Raw genomic sequence first — 24,238 nt, 5'->3', positions numbered from 1 at the left:
TGTATGTTGTTTTGTTTTGTTTACCACATAAAATTGATTCCGCCCTTGATCCTAAATTGAAGACTTAATGCTAAAAAACACTAGAAGATTATTTCTATTAATTCCAAATATATTCTATGACAAACAAAATGGCACAGAATTGTTTTGTCTTTCAGCAGCCTTGCTCAAATTTTATGGTTAAAGATGAACAAGATTTAAAATCTAATCTAACATTCTAATTGAGATTAAATTTCTAATTCCTGATATCAGCACTTCTGTGGCTACAGAAATTTGGAAACTGTCAAGTTAATGTAAACCATACTTTCACTGGCTGCTGGTAGTCTTTGATCCATCATACGCCACAGGAGTTGCTCAAGATTCACTTAAATGTCATACTGCCAGAAAATCTATCAGACCCAAACAAGTCAAAGATGTCCTCTTTTGATTGTTGGATTGTGAAATTCTGGTATAAATCAGCCTCATTAGGACCATTCAATTCCCCCCCAAATTTCATAGGATTTGTCTTACTGTTACTTAGGAATAATTTGGCATTTGTCAAGAGTGAAATGAGAAGGTCCATATCAGTCTAATATCTGTGATTATAAATATGGAGCTATAGAACCAGGAGGTGGTTAGCTAAAGATAAAGACTGGAAGCAGAGGGAAAAGCTAGCCATCTCTAAACCTCACTAATTACTCACTAAACTTGTTTGTTTAATCAGTACACAAACAGAAATGTAAAAAACTATTTTTGGATTGAGGAGGAGTTATGTGCTAGAACTATTAATTATTTTTACATTTTTACTATTGTATTGATTACACGAGATACAATGTGTTGATAAGGGAGATTTAGAGGTACTGGTAGTGGTATTTTTGAACTCCGGAGAGAGCCTGAGTGGCTTTATCCCCATGGTTTCAGTTGCTGTGCTAAGCTAAGATAACTGCCGCCTAGTTGTAATACCTACTAAACAAACAGGCATGATAGTGGTGTCGATCTTCTCACCAAACAAGAAAGCAAAAAAGCATCTTTTCCAAAATGTCAAACTTTTTTGGAGGGTTTTTTTGTATCCTGAGAAATTTAGCCAAGACAGTCCCCTGCTAGCTTTCATCTGAACTAGTTATATTCTTGCAGATGCCACTAAGATCACGCTGGCTCCCTCCAATGCTGACATCAATCAGGGGGAGAATGTGACACTGCAATGCCATGCCTCCCACGACCCCACCATGGACCTAACCTTCACCTGGGCCCTCAATGGGGTCCTGCTGGACGTGGAGGACTCTGCCGGGCAGTACCACCGGGTGGAGGGGGTGAGTCCTGTGATGCATGGTGGAGAGAAGATGTTTGGGACAATACTTTGTTTTTACAACTGGAAATCCTGCAGAATGAGTCTAATGCATGGAGCTTAGACACTGCAGTGTGTCGGGTAAAACGTAGGTGAGTGATTTGGTGGTTTTCATCATGGAAAGTTGAGGCAACAACAAAGCATAGCCAACCTGAGCTTTGAGGTGTCGTTAGTTAATAATTCTCCAACAAGAAAAGACTGTAAAAAACCTTGCTGCTTCTTAGATCAAATATTTTGTACCTAGTTTTACAAAAGATAAACACAGTGGGGATTTTTGTGATTCTATGTGCCTTTCACTCTTCTCAATCCCAATTCGGAAAACTGAAGATATGTTTACTCTGACAAAAATTTTACAGTTCTCTGTCGAGGGAGATATTACACATGGTTCCTGCAGATCCTTAAAAAAAACTTAAAAGGCCTTGAATTCATTAATGAAAAAATAAGGCCTTAATTGGTAGTAAAATCTCTTAAATCAATCTTTCAAAGGTCTTAAAAATGCTTAGACATGGGAAGTAGGATTTTATTAATCATTTTGTGACAGTGCAATTCAAAATAATTCAACTCAACTCAAAATAATTGGTAACATCTATTTCTTCAAATAATTTACCGAATGCCTTGTGCATTAATGTCACGCAGATCAAGATAGCGGAACCAACAATGCTCACATTTTGATTGCAGCCAGGATGCTCAGAGCAGATGCACTGTCTGCCAGCCAGTGATGATAAATCAATCTGAGGAAGTGCAAATTCAATGAAAACTGGCTATTCAACAAAGATGTCGCAGCATGGCTGAAACCGTACCAGGCAATGTGTATGTGGCACAGTGTGTTTCGTGCGGGAAGTGTTTAAAACTCAGCACAATGAGAATCAAGGCAGTGGATGCCCAAATGCCGGGTGAGAGACACAAGACTGCAAAATCAACCTGCCAACAGATGCCAGGTTATATCCCAGGTCCTTTTCTACCTTCGTCTCCACCACGCCTCAACCCCCATCTCAGATACCAGCACTAGGGCAAGCAGCGACAGATCTGCGGACAACATTTGAGTGTACGCCTACACTGAAAGCAGAGGTACTGTGGTGTCTGAACACAGTGACAAAATGCCAATCATACAAGTCAGATTAGGGAGTAGGAGACCGATAATGACTCCGAAGTTGGTCTTAAATTTAATTCTTTGTGGCATTACAAAATTCTTAAAAAGTCTTAAATCTTAATCTAACTTGCCTTAAGCTGTAAGAACCCTATTACAAATTAATTTTCTAATTTGAATAGTTTTGTGCAGTTCAATAGAAAGAAATTATTGTTTTTAAAAAAATTATTTTTTTTTGAAAACAGGTGTATATCAGATGTGTTAATGGGCAGGGAAGCTCATTCTCCTTCTGGTGGGCAGAAGGAGAATGGCAGGTCTGGGGAGACAATATGTCCTGGGAAAAATTAAAAGGAGCTGGAGACAAGGACTGAGGGAGACTGAAGAAGTATATCTTGACAGAGACCCCCCTCACCCTAAAGGGATGGATTCCCTGACACACAGGGGGGCACTGTGTGTCAGGGGGTCTGGAGGCAGGATCAATGGAGCAAGAGACCTCAGGTGGACGGCCTGGGGGCATGACAGAGGCGGAGCAGCAAACTGGAAAGGTTGGAGAACAGGAGAGCTGAGAATTTCGGACAGACAGGCTCTGGAGGATGGCTCGGGTGCTTGAAAGACAGGCAGAACCTCTCGGGAGGCAGGGCGGTCAGATAGAACTGGGTTGGTGTACATCGCCGAAGGCAGGACCGCTCTGTTGGGCTGTGAAGAACGCGAGAGCTCTCCAGGGAATCAGACGCTATTGAGGCTGGAAACTGGAGCAGGCAGGCAGCCAGGCAGCTGATGATCTGGCTGGTCGCTTTCAGCTGAAACAAAGGACAACTGATGATCTGGAGCAGTGTGTCAGCAAGGACAGTCAACTGGAGATCAGGAGCTGATATCGGCTGAGCTGCCGACTTGGAACCAGAAGCAGACTTGACATCGTCCAATTCAGTAAGAGGCCAATGCTTATGCTTAGGGAAGGAAGCTACAATACAACCACTACTTCACTGCCGACTCAGGAACAGCCTCGAAGACAGTCATGATATCGGTTGGGATGGCAAACTCAGGAAAAAACTCAAGATAAAGCGGAAATTATTCTATGTTTTTCTATATTTTGTCAACAAATCTCAATAAAACATGAAAACCAACGGTGTGTTTGCATCTCTCAATAGTTTCTGACTTTCCTACCCTCTCTGTGGTGCTCAATTCCAAGTCCATTGGTTTCTACTGAATATGTAAATCTTTAAAAACACCTCAAAATATATATATATATATTTTTTAGTTTTATTTCCTAAAACTGCTTGACAGTAGTTTTTAACATGTGCTACTCAAACAGGAGAAAACAGTGTATCTTTTGGGGACTATTTTTAGCGGTGGATTACTACATATGTGGTGCTGTGAGTGTTTGGGGGCAGCAGGACGGTGTGTGTCTGACTGAGTCAGAATAAACCACAGTGTGTGTGTGTTCATGGGGATGAAGGAACATATCACCCAGTGCAACAGTGTGGCTCACTGATGTGTTTTTAGTGGTTTTTGTACAACAGTGGAGCTCTATGGCTCAGAGGAATAACATATATCAGGGTTTGAAACACACTGTACATCGATTGTTGGTTTTAGTCTTTTCATGGGATTTTTTGAAAATAAGCAAAATATAGAACATCAAGAGACTTATCTTTTAACGCGCTGCTTCGGACTGTCTTCAGTTCAATCTCGGATTCTAAGTTCAGTGTGCTGCTGGTCCAAACTGTTGATTTCAATTTGGTACAAAACTAAGCCTGACTAAGCGCTGTCTCTAAGATTCATAGCTCAGTAACCTATCTGCAACACAGTCGATTCATTGATTAGACAATTGATGGAAAATTAGTCAGCAGCTATTGTAGTAATCAATTAATCATTTAACACATTTTTCAAGCCCTAATACCAAACAATCCTTCGTTCCAGTTTCTTCATTTTTAGGATTTGCTGTTTTTCTTTGACTTATGTGAAAGTTAATCAATAATTTTGGTGTTTTTTCAGACTGTGGAATGGACAAAACAAACTATTCGGAGACATGAACTTGGGCTTTAGTAAACTCTAACTGGTATTATTTGCTATTTTATAGACCAAACAATTGTTCAATTAATCTAGAAAATAATCTACAGATTGATCTTTACTGAAAACAGTTGTTAGTTGCAGTCCTACTGTATGTTGCTGCTGAGCCTGTACAGTGAGTGGAGCAGTAGCACAAAAAGCTACTGGCTGTGTTACTGATGATTCATTTCAGCTGGAGGATCCGGTCTAAAAGATTGGTTCCTTCATGTAAAGAACAGTTATAGATATCCCTCAAAGTCCAAATAAAATGCAGTACAGAGTCTGATAGAGGCTGCCCCTCTCACCAGCGGTCTCACTTTCTACTTTCATTAATATGAATATATTGTTTCACCTGTATTTATGTGTTTGAGATATGGTGCCAAAGGCAAATGCTGTTACACTGTGCACCAAAGTTTGGAGGCATATTACGGAAATAAACAACAGAGGTTTCTTAAACAGCAAGACAAAATGGGCCCCAACACTACAGTATAAGCAAGGTGTTCTTCTCCAACTATAATTACTTCATTTCAGGACAGCAAGTAAAACATTTCATGGTACCTGAGCTGAGGGCCAGGGAAATGAGCTCCTAACCTAGATTAACTGTCTCTTTTATGTCTAAATGTTTAATGAATGTGATAAGACACTGCCATTAGCTGGTGGCCTGAAATTAGCTACTGTAGTCTGCACTTCAGTTAGGTATGGTCAGCACTTCAAGTTCTACTGCAGCATGTCGCTGCTGTTCAGTGCATTAAACGAATTAAAACTGAAGAAAGCAGTTGAATGTGACTAGTGAAAAGGAGACATTTCTCTTGTTGTTTTATTTTTTTCTCTCTGATATTCTCCTGATATAGAGTGTTTAACTTATTTACTTGGTTCTCTCCATCCCTCTGTCTGTACTGTTTCAGAAGGAAAACATTGGTGATCTGTTGCTTGTGAACACTCAGCTGAGTCAAGCAGGGATATACACCTGCACAGCTCAGACTGTGGTGGACAGCGCCGCAGCCTCGGCTAAACTAGTGGTTCGGGGTAAGAGGAGTCAGAGCTTTCTTTTTATTTCATCTCATTCTCAAGAATACTGCATTTACGATTATTGAAACATGAGGAGAACGACATCAATCACCACTGAATTCAGTTGTGCAGACCTGCAAAATACAGGGAGAAAGATTCTAAACAGAAGTAAATGTGAAAGTAGAGAAGATGGGACATAATTGATGTCAGCTCTTTTTAATTTGGATCCCATTCCCCTATTATTTTCTATCTTATAGACAGATTCTGAACACATACTATATTTAATCTTATAAAAAAACATTTCAGTATTTTGGTAGGCAAATATGATGTTTTTGCAGTGCAGTGAAGCATGTGACCTGAATTCAGCCTGTCAGGTACTGTACCCGACACCCTTCCTGACTGTGTAATGCTCCTAGCACTCCCTGGTTAGTTTAAAGTAACAGGTCAGGAGAGAGAAACAAGCTTTGCCTGATAAGACAATTTCAGGGGAAAGAAATTCACCAAATGCTTTATTGAGGGCAAACACTGGTTCTCAGTTGGATTACTTGGAAAAAAAAGCAGTGATTGGTAACATTTGCAAGCTTCTTCTGGTTAAGCCACAGTTTATAGAAATGATTTGGCAATTAGCATTTTGAAACCAGAACCTGTGTACCGCGTGGCACTGTAATAATTGCATAGTAGAGAAGTCAGGCACGCAGGTGATATAGATAAATAATTTAGCCCATTGTTTATCTGTTCGGACCAAGGCTTTCCTGTTCTGGTTGACTCTCACCGCTCTTATTGCCTTGTTTTCAAGTAAAAGCTGTAAAAAGCCACTGTCCACTACCTGCTCAGCAGCAAACAGCAGACAGACACAGTCAGAGAGCAGCTGGTGGACACAGTGGAGCATTTAGCAGCTAAAGAGCCAAATTGTAGTTTATCAGGAGTTGGTAGAGACCAAAAACACACAGAACACAACTCCAAATGAATGATAATGTAGCGCCATATCTGCTAGATATTTATGTACTAACAAGTTTGTTACATCACTTTAAACGATAATGATATGTCAGAGCTGAGTTCACAACTTGTTTTCAAGTGGCCAAAAAAAGTCCGTTATTCCAGATTTAAACTTTGGCGATAAAGCACAAAATAAGATTACAGTTTTAGAGTTACTCGAAAAACGGACAGAGGCACAGCTGCGGTTTCAAGCTTTCAGTCTTACTATCATCAGGAGCAGGTAGAGGTGTCACAACACATCACATTTTTTTCAAGTAACTTGTAAATACAGTTGTAAGATAAATGTAGTAAAGGTATCATAAAATCGAAATACAGGTAGACGTCAGTGTGTGATAGGTGTCAGTTGTTCTTGCACTAACCAAAGTGCAGTCTTGCACTTGTATTTGTCTGACTGCACTTTTTAGTGACTTACAACCTGTTTGGATTGTACGACTGTTTCTACTGCTCTTAGTGTTAATGAGGAATGTGCTCACTGCAGACTGATCAGAGTCTTGTTACTTTAGTAAGTGGATACACACTGAAACTTGACTTGTTTTATGATTTCCTTTCCTTTCCTTGTTTTAGGCCCCCCAGGACCTCCCGGAGGTTTACTGGTGAAGAACGTCGCTGAGACATCGGTGGAGCTCAGGTGGAGTCGTGGCTATGATAATCACAGTCCCATAGGCAAATATATCATCATGGGCCGATCACCACTGTCATCCCAGTGGAGGAAAATGAGGACAGGTGTGTGTGTGTGTGTGTGTGTGTGCGTGCGTGCGTGCGTGCGTGCGTGTGTGTGTGTGTAGAACTGAAACAACTGAAAATTAATTAAATCATGAAAGCAATTTTATTAAAAACAATAATATTAAAAACAAACATTTATTAGTTACAGTAGAACTTTTTATATGAGGATTCGGTCAGACTAAATAAATACTTTGAAATTGTCACTGTGGACTTTGGGAATTTTATGAGGGACTAAATTTCAAAAAACCACAGATTGAGTTTGATGTCGATGATCCACATACCTTACCGTGTAAATAAACACACGTCTCCTGACTGTACACCAGACCCAGTGAACATCGAGGGGAACGCAGAGTCAGCTCGTGTGATTGGACTGATGCCCTGGATGGACTATGAATTCCAGGTCATCGCCAGCAACATCCTGGGCAGCGGAGAGCCCAGCATGCCCTCACACACCATTCGCACACAGCAAGCAGGTGAGGGGCCAGAGGTTAAATCCAGCAGGTTACACACACTCTTTGAAAACCCAATTGCAAGTGGTCACTTGACGTCACTTTGCCCTTGACTACAGCACTATAGTCTGGACATATGATCATACTATATAAAATAACCAGTCAGTTACAGCTTGAAAAGCATCACATGCCAAAGCATCTCAGGAGCAGTGAAGTAGTGGTTGTATTGTAGCTTCCTTCCCTAAGCATAAGCAAAAGAGATACATGTTTATTCTGACGTTTATCAGAGTGGGATCAATTGGAAACATCACCATCATGACAACAACTAAGTCTGGTGAGCTCACTTCTTTCCAACTCCGCACCCCCAAATATTTTCACTTTTCAAAGTTGTAGTCTTCAGACCTGACCGACGCAGACTCAAGTGACATGACCTGAGGACATTTATAAGACTTCACTCCCTCTGGAGACATAAAAGGAGACACAAACTTTCCCCATATGGAGTAGTACTCCCCATCACCCTGAAACAGACTTTGATGTGTAAAATCGGTAGAGTTCCCCATGAAGCCTGCTGATGCCGAGAGATATACAACCCACATACATCAGTAACTTAAATGTATTCAAATCCATTCGGTTAATACACGTGTCTGCCAAATGTACTCAACAAATATGTAATAAAATTGACATAAAGTATTTATCCTTGCACATTCTGCATAGTATTTCACCTTTAAATATTCTTTTAGTCATAGACATTAACAAAAACAACAAACCTGATTTGGCTTGTGAGTAGGTATCTTTTGGGTGAATATCAGTATCTTTTGAAAGATAATTCTGCAGCCAGGGATTTTTCAACTGTTCTACTTTCCACTCACCCACTTAAGTGGAGGATATTATGTATATTATCTCGTGTCTTTTTATTTGGCCTTCAGCTCCCACAGTGGCCCCCAGTGGACTTACAGGAGGAGGAGGAGACCGCAATGAACTCATTGTTACCTGGACGGTAAGTGGATGACTCAGAGTGTGTGTGTGTGTGTGTGTGTGTGTGTGTGTGTGTGTGTGTGTGTGTGTGTGTGTGTGTGTGTGTGTGTGTCTGTGCTAACATCTAATCTAACTTTCTTAATCTAACCTTTAAGTAATTGTAGCTAGGGAATAATTTAGCTATAATTTATATTTTAATCAGTTAGAGTGGAACTACAGTGATTAGAATTGCACTTCCAGAAAGATGGTGGTCTTGTAAGAGACAGGAAAAAGGTCAAAACTGAAGTAAGAGAAGTGGGGGTATCCTGTCTTTTAGTCCCTAATATGGAATCAAACTCTTCTCAAAATGTAATTTGATAGCATCTTTCAGTAGACCCTCCCTCCATCGTTAATAACCATGACTTTTAACCTTCATGCCCCAGTTAAAATGTGAAAATTTGTAATCTCTAAATCCGCATTGAAATTTTACATGTAGACTTTTTGTGTGATTATAGTATCTTGGTGTCAAGCATTGCTACCAGGGTGTTTTTGAAATTCATCATAGGCCATCTGCAGGATTGTGGACTTATAGAAATTGTGCACTGAGGGCTCAAAAAGTCTGTGAGAGAACCATCAAATGCTTGCTGCTGTTAAATTGGGACAGCCCTGAGTATTCACACACACACACTCACACACACACACACACACACACGCACAGGCACAAATAGGCACACATAGGCACACGCAGACGCACACACACACACATACACACACACTGGGAAGTTGTGTCAGATGCCTGTTAGAACACTGGGATTGGGCCCAGTTGTCTTTGTAGAGGCTCACATCTCAGTGTTCTCCTGAATCCCTCCAGCCCATGGCCAGAGAGTACCAGAACGGGGACAGCTTTGGCTACGTCCTGGCATTTAGGAAGAAGGACACATCATCATGGACAGTGGTGCGCATTCCTCACGTGGAGTCATCCCGTTATGTTTACTACAATGAAAGCCTGACACCCTACAGTCCCTTTGAGGTGAAGATTAAAGCCTATAACCGCAGAGGAGAAGGTCCCTTCAGCCAGATCGCTGTGGTTCACTCTGCAGAGGAAGGTGAGCGTGTGTGGTTTAACCAGTCCTTGCCACCCCCCATTCTAATCAAGGTTCATATTGCAACTGCACCTCTATGTCCATTGCTTCAACTTCAGTAAATGTTGTATTACAAAGCAACTTATTCATATTATTGGTATTATTATATGACAATTGTTACTGTTATTTTTATGAAGATGAACTATTGGGATTTTTTAACATTTACAACAAAATCCACAGATGGTTTTCATCATCTGAAACCATACAGTCGCTTTATTAGGTGTTTTACCAACCATCTGACAGCTGTTGGTTTCCAGAAATCTCAGGAAGATATAAAATTGGCAATTCAATATACCAAACATCAATACAGGTTTTATTTTTTGTTATTGTCATTGTAGTGAAATAGGATTTGCAAGATTTGTAGTGAAACGTGAAACAGATATAAACTGTGTCCACCTGCAGTATTTGCTGTAACCACTAGAGGGCAATGAGTACTTTTAGTAGACTCACCACAGTCAGCTCATGTAGGAGTTCACTGATGGTAAAATGAACATGGCTGTCAGTTTGTACCTCTGGTAGCAAAATATTACGACAGTGTACATTGTATATTGCATATTCTGACCTCTTGATCTCTGATTGTCTCCTGACAGAGCCAACAGTGGGACCGTCAAACATTAATGCCACAGCACTGACCGCCTTTGAGATCCAGGTTTCATGGGAGCCTGTCCAGCAGCAGAGCACCAACGGCATCCTCAGAGGATACGAGGTGAAGAGTTGCATTAATACACAGCTGGATGTTTTTCCTACACAGTCGACTGTAACTGACTGTCAAAAACAGGTTAACTTGAATGTTTAAGTCATGCGCAGTCCAGAGAAATGTAATTTTTATAGGTCACGCATGTTCATTTCCAGTAATATTGCAGTCCAGCTAAATCAATCATAGTTCATCTCATGCTGTTCTTTACCAGCATCCTGATAAACAGCATAAAAGGCAGCATAAGAAAGTCTCAGATTATTTTAGATGATTTAAGGGTCATGTGGACGTTTTACAGTGAAGGATGTATCCTCCATCAGGGTCATCATCATCATCATCATCATCATCTTCATCATTAGCATTTGAACTTGATTATGATCAGGGCAGTGCTGAACCCAAATTTGTTTTTGATCAGATTTTATTACTGAGCAACAGAGTTTTTCTTTGAGGGTAGTTTGGGTAAAAGAAAAACTCTCTCAAACTTTGGGCTCATGTACAAGGTTGTGATGTTGTTTAGAACCAGTTTATTTATACACAGTCCTCTGACCTGCCATTAAAGTTCTAGTTATTGGTGGGATTCCTGAGTAAGCACAATCCCTCTATATATTCTTCTCTTCTTCTTCTCATTATTATTATTTCACTGTTTTTTGATTCATGACGCATCAACATAGAAGCTCCATTCAAACATTAAGATGTTCTGAAACTTTTCTACATTTTTGGTTGTATTCAACTTTAAAATCCCATCCATACTTTTGAAAAATATTCAGCTGTGTTTGAACCTTAGTTATAATGGGAGCGAATAAGAAAAACCTTCAAACCCACTCCTCTACAACCTCTTCCTTCTCATTCATACATTCACGTAGAAACTTAGTTCAAACTTTAAAAACTTCATTAACCATGGGGCTTTCTCACATCAATTAGGCTCTTTTTATGCTCTTCACAGTATCTACACAGTCAGAGTTCAAGTTTCATGAACTTTTCTAAACCTTTCCGGATTTTTACATGGGTGTCTATGGGGCAGATTGTTCGAAGGCTTCAGTAGGTGACATCACAAACTGAGTGGGAGAAAGTGTTAAAGTTAAACTCTCTGTTTAACTCATCCTCACAGTTTCAGTTTCACTGTGCACACATCACTTTTTGCCAGAATGTACACTGACACAATGTAACTATATAAGCAAACAGACTTACACATTTAGCTCCATGAGCCTCTGAGTGCACCTCCCACATTTTTGACACCACAAAGAAATAATTTAAATCACTGCATCCAGCCGTCTCTCCTCTCGCCTGCAATGTAAAACCTTAGGCTATAGGAATTATAGCTTTTGAGTGATAAGCCAGAGTTTGACAAGTTTCTCTCAGCTGAATCCATGTCTCACGCACAAGTTAACAGTGGTTGGTGGATTCTTAATATATGTCTGCGCAATTGTTTACAGTAGGAAATCCCAGTACATTTAACGTTATTCAAGTCCTTCAACTATGGCTTCCATTTTAACTCCTTTCATTTCTAACACTTTACTTTACTCACTTTACAACTCCACATTCTCCTCAATTACTCCTACAAAGTTAATTTTTATATGGAGCTTCCACTTACTCCCAGATTTAGATCCAGGCTTTGAAGTTTTCTTTTTTCTTCTCTTTTCTTTGTAGTTTAGTGGAGTTCATTCCTTCTCCTGGTACTTTAGCTCAGCTGTAAAATATGACTCCTTTTTAAGGTTCTTTCAATGCTTACACAAAGTTTACGTAGCAACGCAGTTTAGCTAAAGTTTTTTTAGAAGCCAGCATCCCACTGCAACTTCTTCAGAAATTGCATTTTCTAGTTTTATTAGCTGTTCTCACTCCTGCCAGCTGCCACAGTTCAAGCTCACTTTATCAATTTGGATTGTTTCGATTTTCAAGCTCATAACAAATGTATTAATTTATTAGTGCCGTGATTGGCTGATATCAGCATGCTTGCAACATTCATTTCCTGTTGGTAAAATTGTGATAATCCCTTAATAAGGGGCACTGCAAGATTCATGGTCAGTGCTTCAGGTTCGGTTTGTAAATGTGTTTTTTGCATCACGTGTTGTGCTCAGATCCGGTACTGGCGGCAGCATGAAAGGGAAGCAGCGGCAGACCGGGTCAGGACAGCAGGATTGGAAACAACAGCCAGAGTCTCTGGACTTCGACCCAGCACTCGATACCACGTTGCTGTACTGGCATACAACAGCGCTGGCACCGGGCCGCCCTCACCACGCACAACCGTCACCACCAGGAAACCACGTATGACTGTAGCATTCACACACAACATAGGCACTCACATGCATAAAACAGCTGAGTAAACTCCAAACTAACAGATGAAGCTTAAGCACAGAACAAGTTTTGACAAAAGAATCCTGATTTGGTTTGTGTTGATTGAGAAATTACCTCTCATTGTTGACTCATTGTCATGCCCATGTCTGGCTTTCATATCAGTTCAGTAAGTCTTTTATGGTGGACAGGTTGGACCTGTCTTCATGATCCTATGAGTAATACAGCTAGGTTAAATGGCCCGTGTAGTCCCTTTCTCCACCCCTCCTCCTGGCAGAAATGGATCGTCCCACTCAGCTACAGCAGCTAGTCGGTCTTCTCAGTATTCACGAAAGAGAGTAGGCACTTAACACTTCCTGGGCCTGTGGCCCTAAATTTATTCAACAGTAAGATGAGACATGATCTATGTTTCAGAGCAGCAGTCACTCCTCTGCCTGGAGCCACGTCATCATGTAGACGTAGACCTGTCATTGAAACGGCCCACGTATCAATACACTTAGTTGTATTACATGTTACTTGGAAGATAGTTATTTATTCAGTCAATCATTTAAGTGTGGATGTTGGGAGTTTACCCACCTTTTAATTGAACAGCTTGTTATATATAAAAGATTTTTCTGTTGGTGTAACATGTTAAAAATGTAAGAATGAAATTAAGTACCAGCTGCAATGTTCTGTAACCTCTGCAAAGTTCATTGTGTTTGATTATCATCTGTAATATACACATAATCCTCAAATGTAGGGACTTTAATCGTACATTTAAATCTCATGACACTGTCTTTTTTCGTCTCAATTTGCATTATTTCCTCTTATATTTCCTTCTGTTATTAATTTTAAAGTAATTTTTAAAACATGTTTGTGTTGCCATTTCAGCTCCTAATCGTCCTCCTGGCAATGTGTCATGGAAGACAGATGGCTCATGGGTAATGGTGCGGTGGGACCATGTGAAGGCCATGCACAACGAGTCAGCTGTACTGGGCTACAAAGTGAGTGCTGTCTGACTAAAAGTGTGTGTATTTGTGTTATTCTACACATACTGCAAGGCACTGTACTTAGGGTTCTTAAGTAAAGGTAGCACTTTACAAACGTTTTGACTTAAAGGCCCTAAAACATATTTTCTCAATCACCTTCCTACTTATGAGTAGTGTCTTACATGAACTTTTCTGCCCAAAGTTCACACAGTTGTGGATATTTTAAGTAATGGATTTGAGTATTCGTGTTTTTCTCTGTGCTATCCTCACTGGTTTGAAGTGGGTGGGGCTCAGATGTCACACACTGCCTTGCACAAAGAAGGATTTGGCAATATTTTAATCAAAAGCTGATGACATTTGTGAGGCTGTTTGTTTATGTTGCCAGGCTACTGTCAAATCTAATCAAACCACACCCACACTATATATATATATATATATATATATATATATACACACACACATATAGAAACACACACACGCACACATTATACACATATATATATATATATATATATATATATATATATATATATGCTTTCACTTTGCTAGATTGGTCACATCATGGTACTTGTAATCTTCTCTGCATTTTAGCTATGAGAAACCGTAAAAATAATGTATAACAAAATCAAAAATCACATTCATGAGCCTTGTACCAACTTATGCATGAGGGAAAACATGATCATCAGAAGATAACTGCTGTAAAGCAGTCCTTTGATTTCAACACAGACAATGGAATTGCAGTGTACAGATCACTGTAAAACATTTTCAGCAACATTTTATATTCTTAGCATAATATTATTTATGTTGATTATGATGTTATTATAATATAATTATGTGTTTTGTGTGTCAGGTCCTTTACAAACATGAGGGCCAGACAGCACTGAAGGTTCTGGACAAGGTAAAGACGTCAGTGAGCCTGCCGCTGCCAAAAGACAATGGTTACGTTGTGTTGGAGATTCGGTCCTGGGGAGAGGGCGGGGATGGGCCAGCACACGAGATCATTGTGTCCCGTGACTCAGGTGAGAAAGTAAGGAACACACACACCTGAGCTTTCTCTGCATGAGAGAGATGTACGAGAGTAATATGCAGAGCTAAATAGTCAACGATGGTGGGAAACTGGCAGAGCTTAAATTAGTTGACCTCTAGAGGTATTACAGCAATGCTGACAAAAATGATTGTATCTGCACCACAAGTCTGTGGAACAGCAGCCACAATCTCATGATCAAACATCCCTACATCACTCCATTCCTCTCTGGCTAGGCTGACCAATACTTACCATTCAGTGGTTATACATAGTACTAGTGGCTGAAACAGGTTGTGCTTTGGTATCAACACGAACAAACAGTATCTTTATCATCTATAGCTGATGTTGCAGCATCACATGGAATAAAGTATGTGTGCTTAAGAAACTTAAAATACTAGATGACTAAATATTGGTGTGAGACAAATATACCAATGGGCCAAAACATTATGACCACCCACAGATGAAGCAAATAATGTTGATTATCTCATACCAACAGCGCTCAAGGTCTAGGATATATTAGACGTCAAGTGAGCAGTCTGTTCTCATAGTTAACGTGTTGAATGCTGGAGAAATGGGCAGGTTTAGAGAGAGAGAGGCGACTTTGACAAAACAAAAAAAAATCCATCCCAACAGAAGAGTTTACTGTGGGGGGCCCCATGGATGTATGATGTATATTATGGTCCATAGGCCCTCTGCTGTGCCCTAGGCATGCACCACATGATGTCCCATAATGTTCTTAATTCACTTGGGGGGCATGTTGTTTCTCATCATCTCTCTCTCTCTATTTTTTTTCTTTTGCTTACTGTTGGAATGGGAATGGAATTATTAATTATTTTAATTTTATTAACAGGAATTACATTTTATTTTATAGTCCTTTTTAATGTTTCCTCCCTTGAGATGCTTTGCCAGGCCTTTACTGCAGCTGCTTTCAGTTGATGCTTGTTTTTGGGTCTTTATTCCCTCCGTTTTGTCTTCAGTAAGTGAAAAGCATGCTGAGTGGGGTTGAGGTTTTTGGGGGTTTTAGGGTTGTGTTCATTATCCATCTGTACTGTGAAGCACCGTCCTGTCAGTTTTGCAACATTTGGCTGAATCTGAGCAGATAGTATCGAACTGTACACTTCAGAATTCATCCTGCTACTTCTATCAGCAGTTACATCATCAATAAACACCACTGACCCAGTTCTATTGGCAGCCATACATGTTCATGCCATAACACTGCCTCCACCATGTATGACACATCATGTGGCGGCTTTGGATCATGAGCCGTTCCTTTCCTTCTCAATACTCTTCTCTTCCCATGATTCTGGTACAAACTAATCTTAGTTTTTCATCTGTTCAAAGAATCTTGTTCAAGAACTGGTGCAGGTTTTTTAGAGGTTTTCTGGCAAAATCTAATCTGGCCTTTCTGTTCTTGAGTGTTACCAGCACTTAGCACCTTGTGGAAAACCCTCTGTATTTACATTCATGAAGGCTTTACTTGATTGTAGAATTTGACAATGGTACGCCTACCTACTCGAGAATGTTCTTGACCTGGCTTGATGTTGTGACGGGTTTTTCTTCACCAAGACAAGAATTCTGTGATCTTCCACTTTAGTTGTCTTCCTTGGTCTTCCAGGCCTTTTGTTGTAGCTGAGCCCGCCAGTGCATTCCTTTTTATTTAGAATGTAACAAAAAAAGGTTGTTTTGGCCACTGCTAAAGTTTTTGCCATCTGTCTGATAGGTTTGTTTTGTTCTTTCAGCCTAATGATGGCCTCCTTCATTTGCTCCGACACCTCTTTGGACCACATATTGAGAGTTCCCATGCACAGCTACCAAATGCATATTCAACCCTTGGAATCAACTCCAGACCTTTTATCTACTTAATTTGTAGTGAAATAACGAGGGAACAGGCCACATCTGGATATGAAACGGATCAATGTCAATTGTCCAATTACCTTTGAGCCTCTGAAAATGGAGAGACTACCTAACTCCCCTCTTCTCAAATCCATGTGGTCATGTACAGAGGAAAAAAAATTACAAAAACTATTTCACTGTCCAAATACTTCTATACCTGATTGTAGATGCAGTGTATTATACAGTATGTGATACACAAGACAGGCTCCACTGATGATGTCGCCATGAATACTTTTGCGCGTTCCACTAACTACACTCTTAAGTTTTCCTATATTTTGAAAACAACAAAAGTTTGCAGGAACACTTGGGTCAAGAATTTGTGCGAATGTTGATAAGCCAAAACTTTATGGCCAGCATGGGCACCGTGACCAGTCTGCAGCTACGCAGCCCCAAGCAAGGTGCAATGCCTTGGTGTTGTGACACACTCCTTCCATTATCATCATCAAAATCAAACCACTGTCGGTAGGTACTCACTACTGCTAAGTGGGAGCGCCTCACAAGTCTTGGCCTTCATCTGGCCATAGATATTTGATCCATGTCAATGTTGCTCAGGTCTTTACATCTGCCCATTCCTCCCCATCCAAAACTTTGACTATGAGAACCAACTGTTCACTTAGCATCTAATATATATATGACACACATTGATGCACTGGCTACAGGATATAGGATAATCATCATTCATCTGTGAGTGGTCATATTTTTTTTGGCTTTGTGTGTTGTGTAGCGCACAGTGTATTTACACTATGACTATGAGCAGACTATCAGGGCCAGAATATCAATATTTATATATTATATTCACATATATAACTGAGTCCGTACATAATCTCTCTCTCTCTCTCTCTCTCTCTCTCTTTCTGTCTCACAGGAACTGGTATGATGGTACAGAACGAGGCCTCCTCCAGGCTGTGCAGTCACCCTCTGCACCACCTCACTGGCTTGGGTCTCCTCACTCTTGTGTGTTTGTCTGGCCTGTGATCTCAGCCATTCTTTGGACCTTTCACTTTTAATGGCTTGAAACTAAAGCTCTCCTTTGTCTCAGCCTGTGTTTTGGGTTGGGGTGGGTTCTGGCAGTTGGGGAAGGTTGTAGCACTGCAGGGATTGGAGGGATGTTGGAGGAAGTGGGATTCAGTTTTCATTTTTTTTTAATAATAAAAACAAGGAGTTTTTTTTTTTTTAATGCCTGGATAGGTTACAAGGGGGAGGGAGAGCAGGGCAGCCCTCTCTAATTATGTGTTTGTGTACCGGTGTCAATAAAAACCATGCCTTATGGGGACCATCACGTCTGTGGCTGACGCGTCTCATACTCGCATTCTCCAAACTGTAGCTGGCGGGACACAGACTTCAGGTGTAAATTATTCATAAAATCAATGGTGTAGATACAGTACAGTTTTACATCACTAACAAGTGATGGAGGTCTGCCTGTTCACACTGAGAGCAACTTGACTGATGAGTCTGTATTCTGAGCAGTCGTGGGTGGTGTGAGAGCTGTAAAGTTCTGAATCTAGAATAGTAATAACAACTCATCATGCATTTTTCACTGCTTGGTATTTCTGTCATAATCGCATGGTCAGTGTTCCCCAGGTCCTGAAAAACCTGTGTCTTTATAATGTACCTTTTCAGTCTGGGAAAAGCCCTCTGAAATGACTAAAGTGGCCAAATTGTCCTGGGTATTCACGCAAGAACATTTTCATATTCTTATCCTAAACTACTACTTTCTCTTTGAGGTTTGCATGTACACGTGTTTTTAAGATTCACCAGACTTCTCACAAATAGGTCATTTCATAAATACTCATGAATACCACCTGTTCATTAGGAGGTGTGCATTGATCATTACAATAAACAACACCCCCAATTGCTATGTAAGGCTATCTGTTCTGAAAATATGATAAACGTATCAGTGGCAGTAGTGAGATTCAAGGATCCACAGTAATTAGAAAATATGAATGCAGCTGTCAAGGTTGTGCCACAGAAGCGCTGTATTGTGACAGAAATAAAGAAGAAATTGTTAAATGCTAAAAAATGTGGTAAAGGTGGTAGGCAGTCGGAGAGATGTGACAGGAGAGAATATTATACAGTAGGTGATGTTACACTGTCGGTGCAACAGAGGATGTTCCCCCTGATAGTGACCTGCATAAAAACGTTGAGGCAGCTGTTGGAGTGAGAAAATTTCCCAGCAGCTACTGACCTGCATATGTTGCTTGTCCGAAATATGCTCAGTAATACTCAATGACCATGAAAGTACATATACTTCACCTGATTGAACTCACATGTGAGTTCCAGGTTGAGCACTACTATCAGTTCCATCAATATGTCAGTCACAGATCAATTGCTTTACAGTGTTGACTACAGAAAGTTCAGAGATACTGGTTACCTATCAGTGGAATGCAATCAGATATTTCAATCTCTAAAAGCAAGCGTAGCTGAATTTAGTGATATGATGAATACATCAAATAAATTCTTTTTACTAAGGTTTGGACACTTGATGTAACAGTGTTGACATCAACATGTTTACACAAAAAAGGTCCCACTGTTATTCAATTAATAACATAGCATAAATTGCAAAAAAACAAGCATGAGCAACCTCTTGTACTAGATGATTATTACCGCCGCCAAGGGGGTTGTTTTCCCCCGTTTCTGTTTGTCAGCAGGATTTTGCTGAAAGAACTGAAATGTTTTGCACCGAACCTGGTGGAGGGATGGGGCGTGGTCCAGGGAAAAACCCCTTACACTTTGGAGTGGATCCGGTTAAAGGGGTGGATCCAGGAATTTTTAACGGTGCGAGATTGGGCATTTTTCGACATTTTCATCAATATTTGGCCTATGCGGAAGTATGCGTTCTGCTGAGTGCCATTCTAGTTATGACCGAAATAGTTCAAATACAGGAGGGCGGACAAGATTACAAAAAAGGTTTTATATCAAAATCCTCATTGAGTCCCTGAAGAGATACAATGTAAGAATGGGACCTTTTAGCCTAACTAGCATAACTATCTGGCAAGAGTTAAAGAAATACTCAGACATTTTGGAAATATGGTTATTGGTTTTTCTTTCCAAGAGGTGAATTGGAAGATTGATACCACTCTCAAGTCTGGAGCCAGGAGATGGTTAGCTCAGCTTATCACAAAGCCTGGAGGCAGAGAAAAACAGCTAGCCTGGCTCCGTCCAGAGATAACAAAATCCACCAGCACAAGTAAACTCACTAATTTACATCTTATATCTTCTTTTGTTTTTTAATCAATACAGAAAAAAGTTTGGAATTACAAGGGTTGTGTAACCTTCGTACAGAGCCAACAAAGCCAAAACCAATAAGTATATTTCCCAAAAAGTTATGTATGTCTTTTAACCCATTAGAAAAGCAGTATTCACACATCACATTCACTCCCTGGGTCGGCATCTCCCAGTTACTGCATCCTGACTACTGCTTCTACTCCTTACAAAGACATCTTTGGTAAAACCACTTCACTTTCTGTTCTGCATTACCAGTCTTGGTAATCCAAATATTACTGACAGAGCGATGTTTCTTGCTTTCTTTTCTGTGCGAACACACATCTTGAGCTCCTACCAAACTGAACTTCTGATGGCACTTGCCGGTCTTGCTGCTCGTAGTGTGAACAAAGAATTACAGACATTCACTGAAGCACTGAAGAGATTTTGTTTTTGATTTTAAACTCCTGATAATGTCTGTATGCTTGTTTGTGTTTTTGCCTCAGCTGTAATTATAGCAAACTATGGACTGTGTCACTGGTCCAAATGAATGTTTACTATTTCTATTCATATCTCATTTTGGGGGAAGTGAAATTGGAAGGATGAAAGAGTATTTCATCTCTTATTTGCCAGCATCGTTTTATGTAAAATGTAAAATGCTTATGTTCTGCGTTTATTGGGTTAATTGCAGCTGCTTTTATGCTGATAGCTTGATATGAAATGACCGGGGCAGGGGGATGCATCACTGGAAATGATGAAAGAGCGGGTCACCAAAGTTATCAGTGAGTACAGTTAATAGTGTCATATATTGTCCTCATTGTAAACTTGTCAGCATCTATTAGCCCTTGTGTGACATGTTAGATCATTACAGTTTACAGGAAAGATGTGACCTCTAGTAGACAGATTTAGTCCACAGTTATAGCTATCTTGTCCAGATACCACCACTTTGATAAAGTTGCGTAAGGCTGATTTTACCTTAGTCTGAGATAGGATTCCTTACTTACAGTCCCCAGTGTCTGCAAATGAGCAGCCAGCTGACAGCCACATTTTTTTTTTAATCTCGCCCAATCCAAAGGATCAAGAGGCGTTGAGTTACATAAGAGACTCACAAAAAAAATGAGAGCTGACTAAAACTAAAAACATGTTTTAAAAATGCCAAAATCAGAGCAGGTTTCCACATTAACAACATAAGTTAAATTGAAAGGTTCATCTGTAACCCATTAATCCTGGACATGAATCCAAAGTAGCTTTTCTTCTTTTATTATAATTATTATTATTATTATTATTTAAGTTTTCATTTTGTATGGTATTTAAATATTTGAATGGTCTAGACAACCAAAACTTTTTTGTGTAAAAGTGGTTGAATGATAGACCACTTGATTGTACAACGTTGTGCTTTATTTTGTCAGAAAAATGTAAAATTTCATCACATGCTTCAGAATTTACACCAAAATGTTGCTCTTAGTTAATGATTTAACTTACATTAGTCTGGGTGTAGCAAAAACAATGTATTAGGCAAACTTCAGGAAGTATCATTTTCTGTTTACACTGGAAAGCAAAATATTCAAAATGCCAAAACATGTACACTGTGAATTTCACTATGTAGGCTGAGAGCTGTAGAAAGTGATTATTATTATTGCCCACATGTTCTTTGATTAGTCACAACTTCTGTGCTCAAGTGTACTGATATTTGGATTTGATGAATCTCTGGTCTCGGTCACCATGGTCCACCTCTGGGCCTACAAGCACTTCAGTACTCTGGCTTTTGTCGTAATGTCCCATAGTGCTCGAAGTACTGATTCTTGGTTTGCTGTCAGCCTAAGTGCTGAATTACTGGTCTCAGTCTTCAAAGAACTAAATTGGTCTGAACCTGAATTTAATCACTGTCTGTCAGACATGTCGAGCATCATGCAGCTGCTCCATCTTTGCACTAGTCCATGAGTTGAAAATGCTTTCGGAACTGTTGAATCTGTTGTCCTGGTTTTGTGTGGTTGTGCTTTACTCTGTACAAAGTGTTTTCTCAATGCCTTTAGTATTCATTGAAGAGCCATAAAGTCATTTCACCATGACTGAGTGCTCAGTCACTGAATGTTCTGGCTGAATGTTCAGGTTTACTGTTGGGCTCACTGGTTTCATCACTGACTTATGATGGTAACAACAAGTGTGTTTCATATGGCTGGGCTGAAATGCACTGTCTACTGTTACTTTATGGGAGGGGTGCTACTTGTAAATATGATTTAAAATAAACACATTGGAATTGTATTTTAGTAACGTGTGCATTTACTACATTCAACGATCATGTCACAGCATATCTATCTATCTATCTACCTATCTATACATATCTATATCTATCTATCTATCTATCTATCTATCTCTCTCTCTCTCTCTCTCTCTCTCTATATATATATATATATATATATATATATATATATATATATATATATATATATATATATATATAAACGTGGAAAACGTTTATAGCTTATATGGATCGAAAAGCTTGGGACAGAATCATTCTGCTGATAGTAATGAAGAAGTCCACTTACAGGGTTCATTTTGGATCTTTACATACATGACAACATATTGAAAGAAAATGTAAACCTTTTGTAGCCTCCTATGCCGAGGCTCTCCTCTGACTTATTTGTAAGAAGGTTTTGGACTGCCAAAGTGTGTAACGCCCATTCCTGCCTCCTCTCCCAACATAAGTTCACTGTGTGTGTGTATGTGCTCTTGCTGTGCTCACTCATGTGCCATGTGATTTCTTCCTCTACCCACACTGCTCAGTGAGTTATTCTGCTATGTGCAGATGATGTGATTCTGTTGGCTTCATCAGACTCTGACCTTCATGCACTGGACAGGTTTGCAGCCGAGTGTGAAGTGGCTGGGATGAGAGTCAGCACCTCGAAGTCTAAGGCCATGGTTCTCTGCCGGAAAACGGTGGATTGCTCCCTTCGGTTGGGGACAGATTTTCTGCTCCAAGTGAAAGGGTTTAAGTATCTTGGGGACTAACCCTAACCACCCACTCTCTGTACCGACTTATTTACCTCAACAGTCCAGTTCTGATGAATCTAGATTGTCCATCTGATCACAAGTCAGTGAAACCAATTTATTTACCATTTATGATCTGCATTAGTGGAGTCAGACTTTTCTTTATTTGAGTGTGTAGATCATCATGAATAACTTATCATTGTATTTCTTGTTTTACTGACTTACATTAATTACTATGCAACTTCAGTTGATGACACACCTGCAAGTATGACAGATAAGTATCAGAAACCTGGATAAGCTGTTTACATGTGACAGTGTTCTGTGCTCCAGCAAGCATATCCAGGTTTCTCAAAACGTGAATAAGGGCTTATCCAGGTTTCTGAAACCCGGGTATGGATTTTACATGTAGAAAATAGTGATACTCCAAAAACCTTGCCTCTGTCGAAACAATGAACAAAACCCAGATAACTCTTGAATGGACTGGTGACTAGTTTGATAGCTAAAAAGATGCAACATGTACAGCTTAAGAAAGATTTGGAGTTGGCAGATGATGTGCTTTTTCACTTTTGTAAGAGCTAGGCTAACAGTTTCCCCCTGCTTCCAGGCTTTGTGCTAAGCTAGGCTAGACATGGACCTACTGGACGCACAAGATGAAACTGATATCAATCAACTCATTCGACCCTGTGTAAGATAGCAGCCAAGCACAAAATACTGGAGGGTTCCGCCAATTACCTAGGGCACATGCACATCCTCATCCAACCATGGGGTCTGCACCCCAAGGTGACAGGATACAAAACCAGATTCCTAGCAGGAAACTATCACCCCTTTACCAACTTAACTATTTCATTATTACTAATCATTATTCTTTATTATTAATTCATGCAGAAGTGCACTGATTACAGTTATCACTGCAGTTATCTGTGGTGTAGAAACTGAGTTCATTTCCCAGCAGGTATAATTCTTAGCTGGATGAGAGGTTATTAGCTCTTATCTGCTGCACCTTGCCACCAGCTATTCGTCATTAATGAGTAAAATATAAATCTGACCCAGCTCCACAGGGCTCTGGATTCTGCTTCTGTTCCTCTTGGTGAAAGGTAATGAGATCACCACCATGTCTGGATTTGTGTCATATTATGCATTTAGCTGCAAGTGCTTTATTTATTTTTTTAAAAGGGGAAGAAAGTGATTAGCCTCAATTGTAATTTGTTATAATCAGTGAATTGTCTGGTATACGACAGTGCCAAAATGTCCATCAGAATAGACCAGACCAAATCAGTGTCTTAAAATTGTTTATTTTGTCAGAGAAAAAGTATTAAATTTAATAAGACAAATCAGTTAATTTTCTGCTGAGTAATTCATAATCTAATTGTTTCAGCAGAGGGTGCATGATATCTGTTGTTCCTCCTCTTGCATTTTCTATCATCTCATGAATGTTTTTATGATACTTCAGACGTG

At 39.9% G+C, this 24,238-nt stretch overlaps 1 protein-coding gene across 1 annotated transcript in view; it reads left to right on the top strand.

Annotated features, from left to right (window-relative positions):
- cntn2 (contactin 2) overlaps nt 1-17,569 on the top strand; it is a 32,451-nt gene extending 14,882 nt beyond the window's left edge. Inside the window, exons 12-22 of the mRNA XM_040115494.1 lie at nt 1,111-1,286; nt 5,360-5,480; nt 7,023-7,181; nt 7,505-7,654; nt 8,557-8,627; nt 9,456-9,690; nt 10,317-10,432; nt 12,496-12,682; nt 13,580-13,692; nt 14,528-14,696; nt 17,460-17,569. Coding sequence (XP_039971428.1) covers nt 1,111-1,286; nt 5,360-5,480; nt 7,023-7,181; nt 7,505-7,654; nt 8,557-8,627; nt 9,456-9,690; nt 10,317-10,432; nt 12,496-12,682; nt 13,580-13,692; nt 14,528-14,696; nt 17,460-17,569 — 1,607 coding nt within the window. The remainder of the gene's footprint in view (nt 1-1,110; nt 1,287-5,359; nt 5,481-7,022; nt 7,182-7,504; nt 7,655-8,556; nt 8,628-9,455; nt 9,691-10,316; nt 10,433-12,495; nt 12,683-13,579; nt 13,693-14,527; nt 14,697-17,459) is intronic.
- Nucleotides 17,570-24,238: the final 6,669 nt, after the last annotated feature.

Source organism: Xiphias gladius, chromosome 21, assembly GCF_016859285.1.
Source record: "Xiphias gladius isolate SHS-SW01 ecotype Sanya breed wild chromosome 21, ASM1685928v1, whole genome shotgun sequence".
In the NCBI taxonomy this organism is placed as follows: Eukaryota; Metazoa; Chordata; class Actinopteri; order Istiophoriformes; family Xiphiidae; genus Xiphias; species Xiphias gladius.
Note: the sequence above shows the minus strand (reverse complement) of the source record. Positions and strands in the feature narration are given on the sequence as shown.